General features: G+C 56.4%; 1 protein-coding gene across 2 annotated transcripts in view; it reads left to right on the top strand.

Annotated features, from left to right (window-relative positions):
- PPM1F (protein phosphatase, Mg2+/Mn2+ dependent 1F) overlaps positions 1–7,240 on the top strand; it is a 26,660-nt gene extending 19,420 nt beyond the window's left edge. For both annotated transcript variants that reach the window (XM_034989208.1, XM_034989207.1), the window contains exons 6-8: positions 60–203; positions 1,870–1,963; positions 3,123–7,240. In XM_034989208.1, coding sequence (XP_034845099.1) covers positions 60–203; positions 1,870–1,963; positions 3,123–3,475 — 591 coding nt within the window. In that variant the 3' untranslated portion in view covers positions 3,476–7,240. The remainder of the gene's footprint in view (positions 1–59; positions 204–1,869; positions 1,964–3,122) is intronic.
- The last annotated feature ends 6,321 nt before the right edge of the window (positions 7,241–13,561 follow it).

Genomic DNA, 13,561 nt, shown 5'->3' with positions numbered 1-13,561 from the left:
TGGCTGAGCCCTGTTCCAGGAGTCGGTCAGCCTGGACGGGCGTCCCTCTTTCCCTGCAGCGGCTGCAGAGTGGCACCACGGGGGTGTGCGCGCTGATCGCGGGAAAGACCCTGCACGTCGCCTGGCTCGGGGACTCCCAGGTCATCCTGGTGCAGCAGGGACAGGTGGTGAAGCTGATGGAACCTCACAGACCTGAGCGACAAGTAAGGGCCCCCTCCCTCTGTGCATGGGACATCCCAGCCCCCATCACGCTGCACCGCGCAGGATAGCGGATGGTCAGGTGGGCAACGAAGTAAGAGGAGCCCTGGACCACCTTCCTAGGGAGCTCCTGGTGTTCCTCAGAGGGAGGGCCCTTGTGACTCGAGTGGCTGGGGTTGGGGGCGAGGGGTCCCCTGAAGCTTGGGGTGTTAGCCATTACGGATTGAGGCTGAGCATCTTCTCAACCACTGAAGATCATTTACATTGCCTTTCTGGAGAGCCCTTCCTTCTTGTCCTTGGCTCATTGGTCTCCTGCTATTGTCCTTATCAATTTGTAGGTCAGCTCCTTGTCTGCAGGGCGATTTGCAAATAGCCCGCCGCTTTATCTATGTTTATGGGCTTTTGCCTTGTAGACACTTTGGTTTTCAGGTAACTGAGTGGAGCTGTCCTTTCGTGGTTTCTGGATTTGGAAAGCACTGCAGGGAGTGTCAGGCAGTGATCACCACAACAGCCAGGAGGGACAGCATTCCTTGGCCTCACCTCCTACATAAGCTCTCCCTGTCGTACAGAGGAGAGGACTGAGGCTCAGAGAGGTCAAGTAACTAGCCCAGAGCACACAGCTGAGAAATGGCAGCTGTCCTGGGTCCCTCCACCGTCACTGCACCACCAGGCCATTTGGCATCTGCTCCCTGGTGGACCGTCCTACCCCAGGACTAGATGCGAGCCTCTAGGTTCCTGCCCACCTGTGTCCCCACAAGCTTGCTGTCCCGCGCCACCTCTGTGGCCCGGCAGGGACTTTTCCGGGCAGCCTTTCCTGGAGCCCTACCATGTGGCACCATGGCAAAGAGCACAGCCAGCCAGCCTGCATATCTGCCTGCCTCTCCCTAGACCCTTCTGAGTCTCTCTCTCCCCTCCACCTGCGCATTCCTTCCTCCTCCTTCCCTGCCCACATTCACGATCCTTTTTGCCTTTTTCTGGCACTGCTCAACACCACGGTGGCTTCTCAGGCCCAGAGGGAGCCGTGCAGACAGGTCAGGGCTGCTGCAAACCTTCCGAGTCCCACTGCCGCCGCCTCTGCAGGGAACCGCATGGGTGGCCCAGCCTTTGGTACGGTGTCCCCCCTCCCTCCCACCCTGCAGTGGGTCTGTATGTGCACAGAGAACGTCTCCAGGTGGAAGGGTCCACATCCGTGGTCCCAGAGAGAGGGGACTGGCCTATCCAGCAGACACTGTCCCGTGGGGCATGGGAAGCTCCCAGCTGAGGATGCTGGTACCCTGGGGCCCAACATGGCGTGCTGCTTTCACTTCTGGGAGGAGGGGGAGCAGGGGGACTTTGAGAAAGGACAGGGCCTGGTTTCATCCAGGCCTGCCAGGTGGCCACACACAGCACAGGCTTGCTCTCGCCCCAGCGGCTTGCAAGGAGGGGACAGTATCCCAGAGTGAAAGGTGAGGCAGCGGGGCTTCGGTGGCCACAGCTGGTCTGAGGTGGGCCTTCCTGCATTCGGAGGAGGATGTGCAGCTTCTTCATGGTTTCTCGCCGTTCTCCTAATGCCTCCTCTGGGTGTCGTTCCCGGGCTGTGGTCACAGCTCGGCGTCGGAAATCAATGCATCTCCACTCGCGCAGCCTCGCCAGGCACCCTGCCCCAGCCCCCACTCTGGCTGTCCCCCACAGGACGAGAAGGAGCGCATCGAGGCGCTGGGCGGCTTCGTGTCTCACATGGACTGCTGGAGAGTCAACGGGACCCTGGCCGTGTCCAGAGCCATTGGTAAGGAGGCAAGGGGCGGGAGACCAAGGCCTCTTGTCTGCAGCCCAAGGGTCACCCAGCTGTTGGGGACAGCAGCGTCCTGCGCTGATAAAGCACCTGTGGTCTGTGGGGCCATGTAATCAGACTGTGAAGGACCTCTGGTGAATTTAGATAGCCCACGTGCAAACACCTCAGAGACTTCCATCTCACAAAAATAATCCCAGTTTAAGTTGTATGCGATTATCTCCTCGTTAAAACAGTTCCTCAGAAAAAACCTACTAGGAGACCCTTGGATAGCTACTATCTGTGCTGGAAGGTCATTTTCAAATATTCCATAAATGAAGATTATCGATTATCCTCCCCCCATTCATGCTGATTCTTTTCTCCATCTAAAAAAAAAAAAAAGGAAGACTCCTATTCTTCCACAATCCTATTTTGTCAGCATCCTGCTGCTGCTGGGCCTCAGGCTGGGCCTCGGCAGCCACACCTCTACCCCCAGGTACTTAGACACCACTCTGTTCCTGCTGAGCCCCGCAGTGTGGCATCTGTCCCTCCTAACCTCCCGGCACACGCGGGCCTTAGAGCCCTTCTTCCTGCTGCCGCCACTGCTGTTGGGTCTCTGGACACACTGCAGTGGGGAGGTGGCGGCAGGGGGGGCTCTCCAAGCAGAGACTCCTTCCACAGAGGGGGACACCCCGGGCACGTCCGTGTCAGGAAGCGGCAAGGTATGAGGAGGGGGCGGTGGGTTCCAGTTGCACTTTGAAAGTAAAGTCAACAGGACTGGCTAGCGGATTGGATGTGGGGTCCCACAGAGAGCGTCCTGAGGGGAAGGGAACCTGCAGACCTGAGCATAAGGAAGGAAAAGTGAGGTCCTCCGCCTCAGCTATCCCCCCTCTCCGACTCTGGGCCCCGCTCCACTGGCAGTGAAGAGGCTGTTTGTCGAGCTGACCTCTGGCCTGGCTGGGCCCTAATTCGGCCCTCTGGGACACCAGAATAAGTCGGCCACGTCGCCCTCTCTTGTTTTCTTCATAGCCCTTAGCACTGCGTGAAATTACCAAATTTCACCGGTGAGCATGGGTGCCAGAGGGGAGTGGCCGTGGTGAGGCCCGGGCCTGGCAGGTGGCCCTTGGCAACAGGCAGCCCGGCCCTCTGACGTGAGGCCTTTCTCTCCCGCGTGCAGGGGACGTGTTCCAGAAGCCCTACGTGTCGGGGGAGGCAGACTCGGCCTCTCGGGAGCTGACGGGCTCCGAGGACTACCTGCTGCTGGCCTGTGATGGCTTCTTCGACGTCGTCCCCCACCAGGAGGTCGCTGGCCTTGTCCAGAGCCACCTGGTCAGGCAGCAGGGCAGCGGGCTGCAGGTGGCTGAGGAGCTGGTGGCTGCAGCCCGGGTGCGGGGCTCCCACGACAACATCACGGTCATGGTGGTCTTCCTCAGGGACCCCCGAGACCTACTGACGGGCGGGACCCAGGGGGCAGGGGATGTGCCCTCTGGCCTCTCAGAGCCAGAGACCAATACTCCACAGAGAAGCTAGGAGGTGCAGGCCCCCTGCCCCCACCCCAGGCCCATCCCCCTCGGATGCCTTAGGACCAGACCAGTGGCAGCGGCAGCGGTGGGCGGGCGGGTGTCCCCCTCACAGTGTTTTCCCAGGGCCCCGAGTCCCCTGTGCTCCTTGCATCAGTCCATCCTGGTGGCTGCAGAACTGCACTGGGGGGACGGGGGGTTATTTATGCCCTGCTCCTGCAGGCAGTGAAATGGCCCGGATCTCCAAAGGAGGCCTAGGGAGGAGACCTCACCAAAGAGATGACCTGGGAAGTGGATTAGCTCTTCTCCAGGCTCCGCTGGGTAGGGGGCAGGACCAGAGGCCACAGGCGCGGGCCGCAGCCGGACCAAAGACACTGGGCATGCGCCTGGGGCAGCAGGCCACTGCATGTGAGACCCCGGACAGACCCAGGGGCCGTGGACATCTCCAGGTGTGTCCTGGGTGTCCGGCCCAGGTTTCTCATTGGCTCCTCACTGGCCACGGCTGGGAGGACTCATCTGTACAGATGTGCCTGGCTGGTCCTGGCCTACCAAGCCGGCTTCCCAGAGTGGGGAGAACGGCCCCATTGGGAAGGAGGGAGCACCAGGGATCTGGTCTGCAGTGGGTGCTCGGCGGCCCCCAGCCTCCCTGGTTCCCTCCCAGCCCGCACACACCCAGGGAGGGGAAGGTCAGAATGATGACACGTGTGTCTTCTGTTTGTGGTCTTTTTTTTTTTTTCCCCAGGGAAGTCTAACTCAGAAGCAGTATTTCAGGTTTTTGTCTGTTTTGTCAGTGCCAAGTTGACCTGTTGTGTCATATAACTTAAGCAGAGCTTAGCGTTTATTTTATTCTTAGAAAACTTAAGTATTGATTTTTTTTTTTTTAGAAGAAACTTCTTTTGCAGTATTACTGAATTTTTTTTTCTCTAAATCAGGATTGAAACAAAAACTTTTCCAGGTGGTGTTAATAAGCCATTCAAGTGCCTTAAACAGCTTTAGGTAAGGCTAGAACCGCTGGGCCTGGACGGATTCTAACAGGCATGTTTCCATTTTTACAGAAGCAGGATTTATTTTGTTATAGTGGCATGATCTTGGCTAGAATTCTTCCCGGATGAGTTCTTTCCGTATCTTGTGATTCCATTCGCTGCTGACAGCAGAGCAGCCCCGAAGAACATAGGCTGTGCTGTGCGGCCTGGGCCAGACCGCGGGGCTCCGGGAGATCAGGGTGACCTTGGCCCCACCAGCCTCCCTCCACGCCTGGGCCCTACTGCTCATGTCTCTGGCTGGTGCCCAGGCTGAGGGACTGAGCTCCATGAAGCGGACTCCTCGTTTGACTGGAATGTCCTAGAATGTCTTGTGTTAGTAACCAAATTGGTTTCATTGGGAAATACGCTTAGAGGCCCCTGCAAGTCCGGGGGCAGCCTGGGGGCGTTGGGCTCTGTTTGGAGCCTATCCCGCCCACCTGCCCCACAGCCCCCAAAACCCCTCCTCCTGTCTCCCGCCTGCCACGGCTGCACCCTCTGCCATCTTGCTCTGCCCACAGCCTGACCACATGGGGGAGAGCTCTACATTCCCTAGCATGCTCTGGGCAGGTGAGGCTCGGGAGCCACGAAACTTGGGTGACTCGGGCTGCTCACATCCAGTGAGGCAAATATGGCGTTGGTGTCCAGTTGGAAGTGACAGGGCTGGGTGAAGAGTCCAGGCAGAGGTCAAGGGCCCAGAGAGAGGGGTCTCTGGTGGGAGGACCCAGGCCTACAGATCTGGGAACGGCAGTGGGTGGCTTAGCTGAGGCTTCTGGAGAATGTCGCTGGGAGGTGGGCAGCAGGGGGATGCTTGGCACCAGGTCCCCCAGGCTGGGAGGTCTTATGAAGGTACTCAGAATCCACCTGCAGTGGCCAGGCCCCAGCAAGGAGAGTGCAGGGAGAACCCTGATCCCAGTGCACGGAGGGGAGCCTAGGCGCCCCCCCCCCACCCGGACCCTGCAGCAGGAAGGGAGGGAGGCAGTGGGAGATGCCCCCTACAGGCTTAGCCTTTACTGCTCACTCCCACAGTAGGGATAAGGGAGCCCACATGATGCGGCCGATGCCATGCCCCAAGGCTCAAGATTGAAGGCATCTTAAACATGGTCACTGCAATTCAGAGGTTTGGTGGGAGCCAACAGTGACCTAGAATTGTCCCACTTAATCTGAAGGCCCCGCTGCTTTCTGGGGGTCTGAAGCCCCCTCTTCGGCTCTTCCCAGCACAGGGCTGGTCAGAGGCAGCATGTGGGCCTGCCCTTCACCAGCGGCCTGGCTGCCCCCGGGCATGACCTTAGCAGAGGGCGGAAGCGTGGACTTCTGTTCTCCTTTATTTGCCAGTCGGATCCTGTGATTGCCACCAAGAGTGGGGCTTCACACATGGAGCCTGGCTCTCTCTGTGTGGTGGTCTGATTCGCACCCTGGCTCGAGGCTCCATAAGGAGATCTCTCCAGGCTTGTCCCAGTGACCACCCCCCTCTGGCAGAGGCTTCTGCTGTCTGGTGTGGCTCATCCTTGCCTGGGGGCTGAGGGAGCCCTTCTTCCTCCTGCACAGACGCCAGCTCTGTGCAAGCACCTAGGCATAGAGGCCTCTTCCCTCTTGACGGGCTGGACTGGGAGCCACCGGGCGTCTTCAGCCTCTGAAAGCCCTGGGCCCTCTCCTCTCCGGGCCACGGTCCCACGAGGGCCCCAGGTCTGGAAGCCCCAGTCCCCTTCTCAAATCCTCGCTTTGCCACTAGCTTGTTGTATGAGCTGAGTAAGTCATGGAGCCTCCCTGGGCCTCAGTTTCTCCTCTCTAGGGCACAGGGTTGCACCGAAGCTGTGATTCTGGAGGGTCAGGGGCTTCCTGAGGCAAGCCTGGCGCGTCCCGGGGAGCTGCTGCCCGTGCCGGGGGAGCCCTCCCTGGCTGCTAGCAGGGAGGGGTGATGAAGTATTATTACCCGTCTATTCTTACAGTTAAGTGGGCTGGGAAAGAATGGAGCTGCAGATGCTGGGGTTGGGCCTTATATGGAACACAGAAGCTCAGAGAGCAGGCCCTGCTTTTACAGGTAGAGCTGATTGTGAGCTAGCAGGGGTGGGAGAAGCAGACAGGGTCGGCTCCCTCCCTCCACAGGTGTGAGGCGGAAGGGCATGGAGAGGGGCAGGGTACAGCTGGGCTCTCCCTGACCTCGCTTGCCCTCAGCACCCAGGACGAGGAAAGGGATGTGCTTTAGGGGGAACAGTGACGGGGGCAGGCCCCACTGGAGATGCACAAGCTCCGTGAGGTCCCGGGCCAGCCTTTGGCCGCAGCCCTCTCTCCCCCTACCCTCCCCAGCCGGCATGCGGCCCTCACCCCTTCCTGTGTCCCCTTGCGGATGGCCCGGCTACCTCAGCAGTATTCCCGGGTCCTGGGGTACAGCTCCGCCGGTTCCTAGGCCTGACCCTGACAAGGGCTCAATGGAAACCTGCTGGGCCTGTGCAAGATAAGCTGGTTTGGGTTTGATTCTGCCTGTCGCCCAAGGGAGGCAGCCCCAGGAGGCCTGCGCTTTTCGCCGAGGCTCCACAGCTTTGCCAAATGCGCCGAGCTTTGCCATTCATGCGCCATGCTAGCCTTGCCAAGGGTTCATCTGTGCATGTCTTGGCAGGGCTCCTGGGAGAGGCATCTTGTCCCGAGACGGAATGGCCATTTTCCCTGTCTGTAGGGATGAGTGCCCGGATGAGGGGGCCAGAAACTCAGTCTCCTCCCAGGGGTCAATAAGTGTCAATAAATCATGAGTTCTGAAACCCTGTCGCCTGAGTCCTGCCTTCTCTCACCCCTGAGCACCTGGTACCCCTGAGTGTCCAGGGTGCGTTTAGAAGCTGCCGGGGCGCTGAGGGGGGCCATCTGCCAAAGGCAAAAGCAGCAGACTAATTTAGGAGATTGCGTTGCCTTCTGGCCAGCCAGTCTGGCCTGGTTCTCTTCTCTGGGCTCCAAGCCCACAACTGTCCCTGCAGCATGAGGGCGTGGGCCACTGTGAGCCTGTGCAGGGGCTGACAGGAGAGGGGTGAGGCCCCGGGGCGGGGGGGCACCTCACAACATGGGAGCCTGGGGCAGCCGGGAGTGGCCCAGAGACACAGGATGGGGACCCTCCCAGCAAAACACTCAGATGGGAGAGGGCAGGCCAGCAGCTGCCAGGGGCTCTTGTGCTCCTGGCTGAACTCAGACTCCAGGGAAACAGGAAAACATCCAGAATGCCTCCATGCAGGCACTGCTGAGCCATGGCCCCAGAATGCTGCCCGAACTCCCCAAAATGTAAGGGAGGCACCTGTGTTTTGGGTTAGTTGGGGCCAGCTAGCCAGATTGCTGCGTCCCTGCCCCCCTCCCCCCTGAGCCCTGCCCTGGATGCCAAGCCTTTGCCCACGTTTGGGCCTTGCCAGACCAGCTTCTAGTCCCTTCTCAAATCACCCTGAGAGCTTTCCGTGCCCCTCCCACTCCAGGCCTCATTGCAAGGGAGGCAGCTTTATCTGTCTCCAACATGTCACCGAGAGGGGGCTGGGGCTCCCAACCAGGCCCTGAACACCACCCCCCCAGCCCCGCCTACTCACCCATCTGTCTTCCCCCTGCCCGGTCCTCTCCGCCTCCTTGGTGGCTCCCTGCAGAATCTGCCCAGCAGAATCTCGTTCTTAAGTATATGCTGTCTTGATTGTTCACAAACGAATTGCCTCGTGTGAATCTCATTGCTACAGCCAGATGGTGGCTCCACACTGCCCCCCCCACCCCACTGTCACTGAGCTTCGAGCCCCAGAGAGCATCCTCTCTGGGGCCATTGGGGAGTGAGAGTGGGGGGAGGCCTGAGGGACCAGGCACCAGGCAGGCAGGGACTGAGTGGTTTCTGGGGCAGATGGGTGTCACTCACCTGCCAGACCAGCCCATCGTGATGGCAGGTGGGGGCTGGGGATATCAGGCTCTCTGCCAGCAGGGAGACAGACCTGCACGCAGAAGCCAAGTCTCACCCTTGCCTTCAGGAAGGGTGAGAGCAGGGTGGTCAGGACTGGGTCTTATGCCCCGGCGGTGGGGGGCAGGTGGCGCTCAGCCTGGGGAAGCAAGGTCAACAGTCAACAGAGCCAGGGAGACAGAGACTGGAAGCAAGCTGGGAGGGCTGATGACTACCTTGCCCCCAGAGTTCCCCTCAGAGGGTCCCAGAATGCCTAGCTACCTCCCTCTGGTCCTGCGTGGCGCTCCCATTGTTGGCCGGCTGGTCTGGGGCAGAACAAGGTTCTGAACCAGTCAATGACAGGGCCTCGGGCCCACACACAAAGCCACATTTCATCTGGGATCTGCTTCTGGGGACTTGGGCCAGTGGAGTTCCAGACATCTGAGTGCCCAAGGCCAAGCAGTGGGCACAACCTCCTCAGAGCAGCCCTGGGGTTGCTCCAACGCGGGTAGAGGGTCCTGGGCAGGTACCAGCTCTGGCCACAGCGCAGGGGGCCTCGGTGGCCCCGCTGCCCATCCCAGGCAGGCCCCTCAGTCATTATGGCTGTGGCGTCCTGCCCCTCCTCCCCCCTTTTTTTCTTCCCCTCGCTGCTCCTTCCGGAAATTATAAAAGTAATAGAACAACATGACAAAACTTGGAAAAAAGAGAAGAGGACGAACAAGATTTGATTTCGGGTGTAGAACAAAATAACCAAGGTAAGTGTTTAGAACTGCAGCTTAAAAAGGAAAACCTCTTGAGGGGTGCCGGGGCGGCTCAGTCCATTAAGCATCTGTCTTCAGCTCAGGTCATGATCTCAGGGTCCTGGGATCGAGCTCCCGAGTCAAGTTGGGCTCCCCGCTTAGTGGGGAGTCTGCTTGTCCCTCTCCCTCTGCCCCTTTCCCCCAGCTCGTGTGCATGCACTCTCTCTCTCTTCCTAATAATTAAATAAGCTTTTTTTTTTTAAAAAAGGAAAACCTCTTGAAATGAAAGGCACCTTTTTGCCCAGAGAGACGAAAACAATATAAAGTCACTGACGATGAAACATAAAATACAAAAGCTATAAATTGTAGAGTTAGAGCTATATGTACACAGACTGCCACGTGCCCCATTTGCTGTCTGTTTTGCAGCATTATGTTCTCGGGGAACAGAGGCCTCCCATCAGGAAGCTGCCACTCAAACCACCCGTCTCTCCATGCCTGATCCTGACAGCGCAGCACGCCCAGGTGGGTTCTTCCCTGGTCAAAATACACAGTATTCAACCTAAACAGCTCGAGAATCGATGTCCTAGATATAACGCAGAATAATTACAGACCCACCGACCAAACTCAAGAGGGTCTGGCCAACAATGTCGAAGCTCCACGTGCGCCTTTGAGGGCCTACCTCTCTGCATCATCTTTATAAAGGATTTTTTTTTAAGATATTATTTTTATTATTTTTTTATTATTTTTTTCTTTTTAGATTTTATTTTTCGACAGAGAGAGAGACAGCAAGAGAGGGAACACAGCAGGGGGAGTGGGAGAGGGAGAAGCAGGCTTCCCGCTGAGCAGGGAGCCCAATGCGGGGCTCGATCCCAGGACCCTGGGACCATGACCTGAGCCGAAGGCAGACGCTTAACGACTGAGCCACCGAGGCGCCCAAGATTTTATTTTTTTAAAGATTTATTTACTTACTTTAGAGAGTGAGAGCACAGAAGCTGGGGGAGGAGCAGAGGGAGAGAATCTCAGACTTCCTGCTAAGTGTGGAGCCCGATGTGGGGCTCGATCTCACAACCCTGAGATCATGACCTGAGCTGAAATCAAGAGCCGGCTGCTTAACTGACTGAGCCACCCAGGCGCTCCATGATTTTATTTTGAAATAATCTCTACACCCAACGTGGGGCTCCAACTCACAACCCCGAGATCAAGAGTCACACGTGCCACTGACAGAGCCAGCCAGGCGCCCACCACAACACTATTCTTTTTGCTTGTCTTTTTAATGAAAATGGGACTTGGCTGTGTGCATTCTTCCCATTTTTGTCACTCAGCGTTCTGTTTCTCCGATTCATCCATGCGGTGTGGGTCTCTGGCCGTTTGCAGAGATGGAGCTGCTCTGAACATCCCTGCTGGGTCTCCTAGTACGTGCATGCGAGTTTCTCTGGGGTGTATACCCAGGAGTGAAACCAAGGGACATCACCTCTCTGAGCCTCTGCTTTCTCATCTGCAAATGGGGATGATGACAGCCCCCTCCCAGGGTTGCAGCGAGGATTAATTTAGATGTGGAAGCCGTGGAATTCTAGGATGCATCCCCCAGACCCGACCTTGAGGGGTCGCTCTTCTCTCTGGGCATCAGATCTTTCCTCTGTCAGGGAGGGGAGGGGGCCGTCATTGATTCCCCGCTGATGGGCCACTGAGTTACAGAGGCAGAGGTTCGAGGTTGGAAAGTAAAGCCGGCCAAGCTAGAGCTCCAGCTGAGACAGCCCCTTTTTTTGGACTGAGGTACAGGTTATAACAATGCTATATTTCAGTGTTGACCATCTGAGACCTGTGTGTGATAAGCTTAGGGGAAGGTCATGATAAATTGCGGCAACGTCAGTGTCCCATCTCCTCCCCCTCCCCCACTCACTGATGCCCTAACACAGGTGTTGGCGAAGTGCTTGGGATGGCTTCTTCCTTCCACCGAGCTGCTGAGCAATCCATGGAAAGCAAAGTCCACCCCACACCCACACCGAGTGACCTCTGCTGGGCGAGGAATGGGTCTCCAGCTGCCCCTAGAGAATGTCCTGGAAAGTCTCCTGGACACTTCTGACTCAACCTATCCAAACCTCATCACACCCCCTGCAAGCTCCACCACATCTTAGGGATTGGCATCACCATCCTCCAACCAGGTGCCCACAACATAACCCAGGAACCACCTCCATCTGCCTCCTCCCACCCTGCCAACCCCTTCTTCCCTGTGGTGCCTCTGAGTCCTCCGAGGGAGGTCCATGTAATCTATTCCCCACAAGGTGATACCTCTGACAGTGAGCGAGGGCCCTATTAATGACTGAACTGGAACAAGATGCAAACACTCCCATGTCTGAGTGCCTAACTGTATCACAAGAGGTGAGGACAATGAGTAACATAATTACCAGCATGCTGCTACTGTAGCCAATGATGGAACACAGCCTAGATCTCCACCAGCTGGAGTTGCTCATAGGGTGGAATCTTTTTTTTTATTATTCTTATGTTAATCCCCATACATTACATCATTAGTTTTAGATGTAGTGTTCCATGATTCATTGTTTGTGCATAACACCCAGTGCTCCATGCAGAATGTGCCCTCCTCAATACCCATCACCAGGCTAACCCATCCTCCCACCCCCCTCCCCTCTAGAACCCTCAGTTTGTTTTTCAGAGTCATAGGGTGGAATCTTACTCAGCCTTTGAACTGCTGTTCCTGAATTTTAGAAGGCTTACATAGGAAAATAGGAAATTTAAATAATCAGAAAAATTAAAATTAGGAGAAAAATGAGAAAAATGATGTTAAATGACAAAAGCAAAACACAAAGCATATGAAAGCATGTGCTAATTATATACATAAATGTACAAATATACAGAGAAATATATATATATATAGCCTACAGACACATAGAAAAGGCTCAAAGGAGGGGTGCCTGGCTGGCTCAGTCAGTAGAACATGCCACTCTTGATCTTGGGGTTGTGAGTTGAGTTCAAGCCTCCCGTAGGGTGTAGAGTGAGTTGAGTTCAAGCCCCCTGTAGGGTGTAGAGCTTACTTCCCAAAGGAAGGGGCGCCTGGGTGGCTCAGTCAGTTAAGCCTCTGCCTTCAGCTCAGGTCTTGATCCCAGGACCCTGCTTCTCCCTCTCCTCAGCCTGCCGCTCCCCCTGAATGTGCTCTCCCTCTCTCTCTCTCTGTCAAATGAATAAATAAAATCTTAAAAAGAAAAATAAAGACCTAAAGGAATTACCACAATTGGAGTCACAATTACCTCTGGGTGGTTGGATTTCTATTTTGGTTTTGCATTACTATTTTTGTATTTCCCAAAAATTTGGTAAGTAGTTGTACTTTTAAGATCAGAAGGGGGAAAAAACTTTAATGTTATTTCAGGACCCCAAAACAGTTCATTCCTTCACAAGTGCTTGCTTGCTGAGTCCACTCAGACTTCAGAGTGCAGAATCTGGGGACAGAGGCCCCTTCTTCTGGGTGCACACCTTGATAAAAAGTAAAAAGGCTCTGGGGCGCCTGGGTGGCTCAGTCGGTTAAGCCTCTGCCTTCCTCTCAGCTTATGATCCCAGCATCAAGCCCCTGCTCAGTGGGGAGCCTGCTTCTCCCTCTCCTGCTCCCCCTGTTTGTGCTCGCTCGCTCGCTCTCTTTCTCTGTCACATAAATAAGTAAAATCTTAAAAAAAAAAAAAAAAAAGGCTCAGGCCAGACTTTGGGCTCTCCTGGGGTAGTGTGGTTGGGAGAATCCAGAAAGCTGAGAGGGAAGGCCCTCCCAGGGAGGGAAGTGCTCCAGTAGGGCTGTGCATGGAGCTATAAGGTGGCCACAGGGGCGGTGGTCAGCAACATTCAGTGGGCCAGCAGCCCAGGGTACAATGGTGGTTAGACCATGGTCTGTGTGGAGAGATGACCCCTGGGCCAGGAGAGACAAAGGGAATCCGAGTGAGCCCCTGAGGAGCTTGGGAGGGAGTTAGCACTTGCTGTGTGCCCTGGGCTTGAGAGGCTGTGCCGGCCTCATTCATTTAACCGTGGCCCTGATGGTCTTCGTGATCCCTGGGGAGAGGCTCCCGGCAGCAGGGAGGCAGCCAACTCAAGGTCATGGCCAGTATGCAGCAGAACCCAGGCCGCCTTCTCCCAGACAGTCGGGACTGAGTTTCCCCACCTGCCGTGGCAGGGGCTGCCAGAGAGCTGTGCGGTGCGTGTGTGTGCCCGCGCGCCTTAGAGACCGAGCCCGCGCTGCGTGGCTGTCCATGTGGCTGAGTCAGAATAGAAGAAACCTGTTAGAATTCTTTGGGTGCTGGCAATTAGCCTCAAACATGCTTTACTGCGATCTGACGTCTCCGGGACCTGTTTCCCCTGTGTGGCGGGAGCCGAGGGTGTGGTATGTGCAGACGCCCGGCGGACCAGGGGCCTCCGGTGCTGCCCCCGAGGGTTTTTGTTCTCTATTCTTCAGCAAT

This window comes from Mirounga leonina, unplaced genomic scaffold (assembly GCF_011800145.1).
Source record: "Mirounga leonina isolate KUSES-001 unplaced genomic scaffold, KU_Mleo_1.0 Mir_481, whole genome shotgun sequence".
Classification (NCBI taxonomy): domain Eukaryota; kingdom Metazoa; phylum Chordata; class Mammalia; order Carnivora; family Phocidae; genus Mirounga; species Mirounga leonina.
This window is presented reverse-complemented; position numbering and strand designations above follow the sequence as displayed.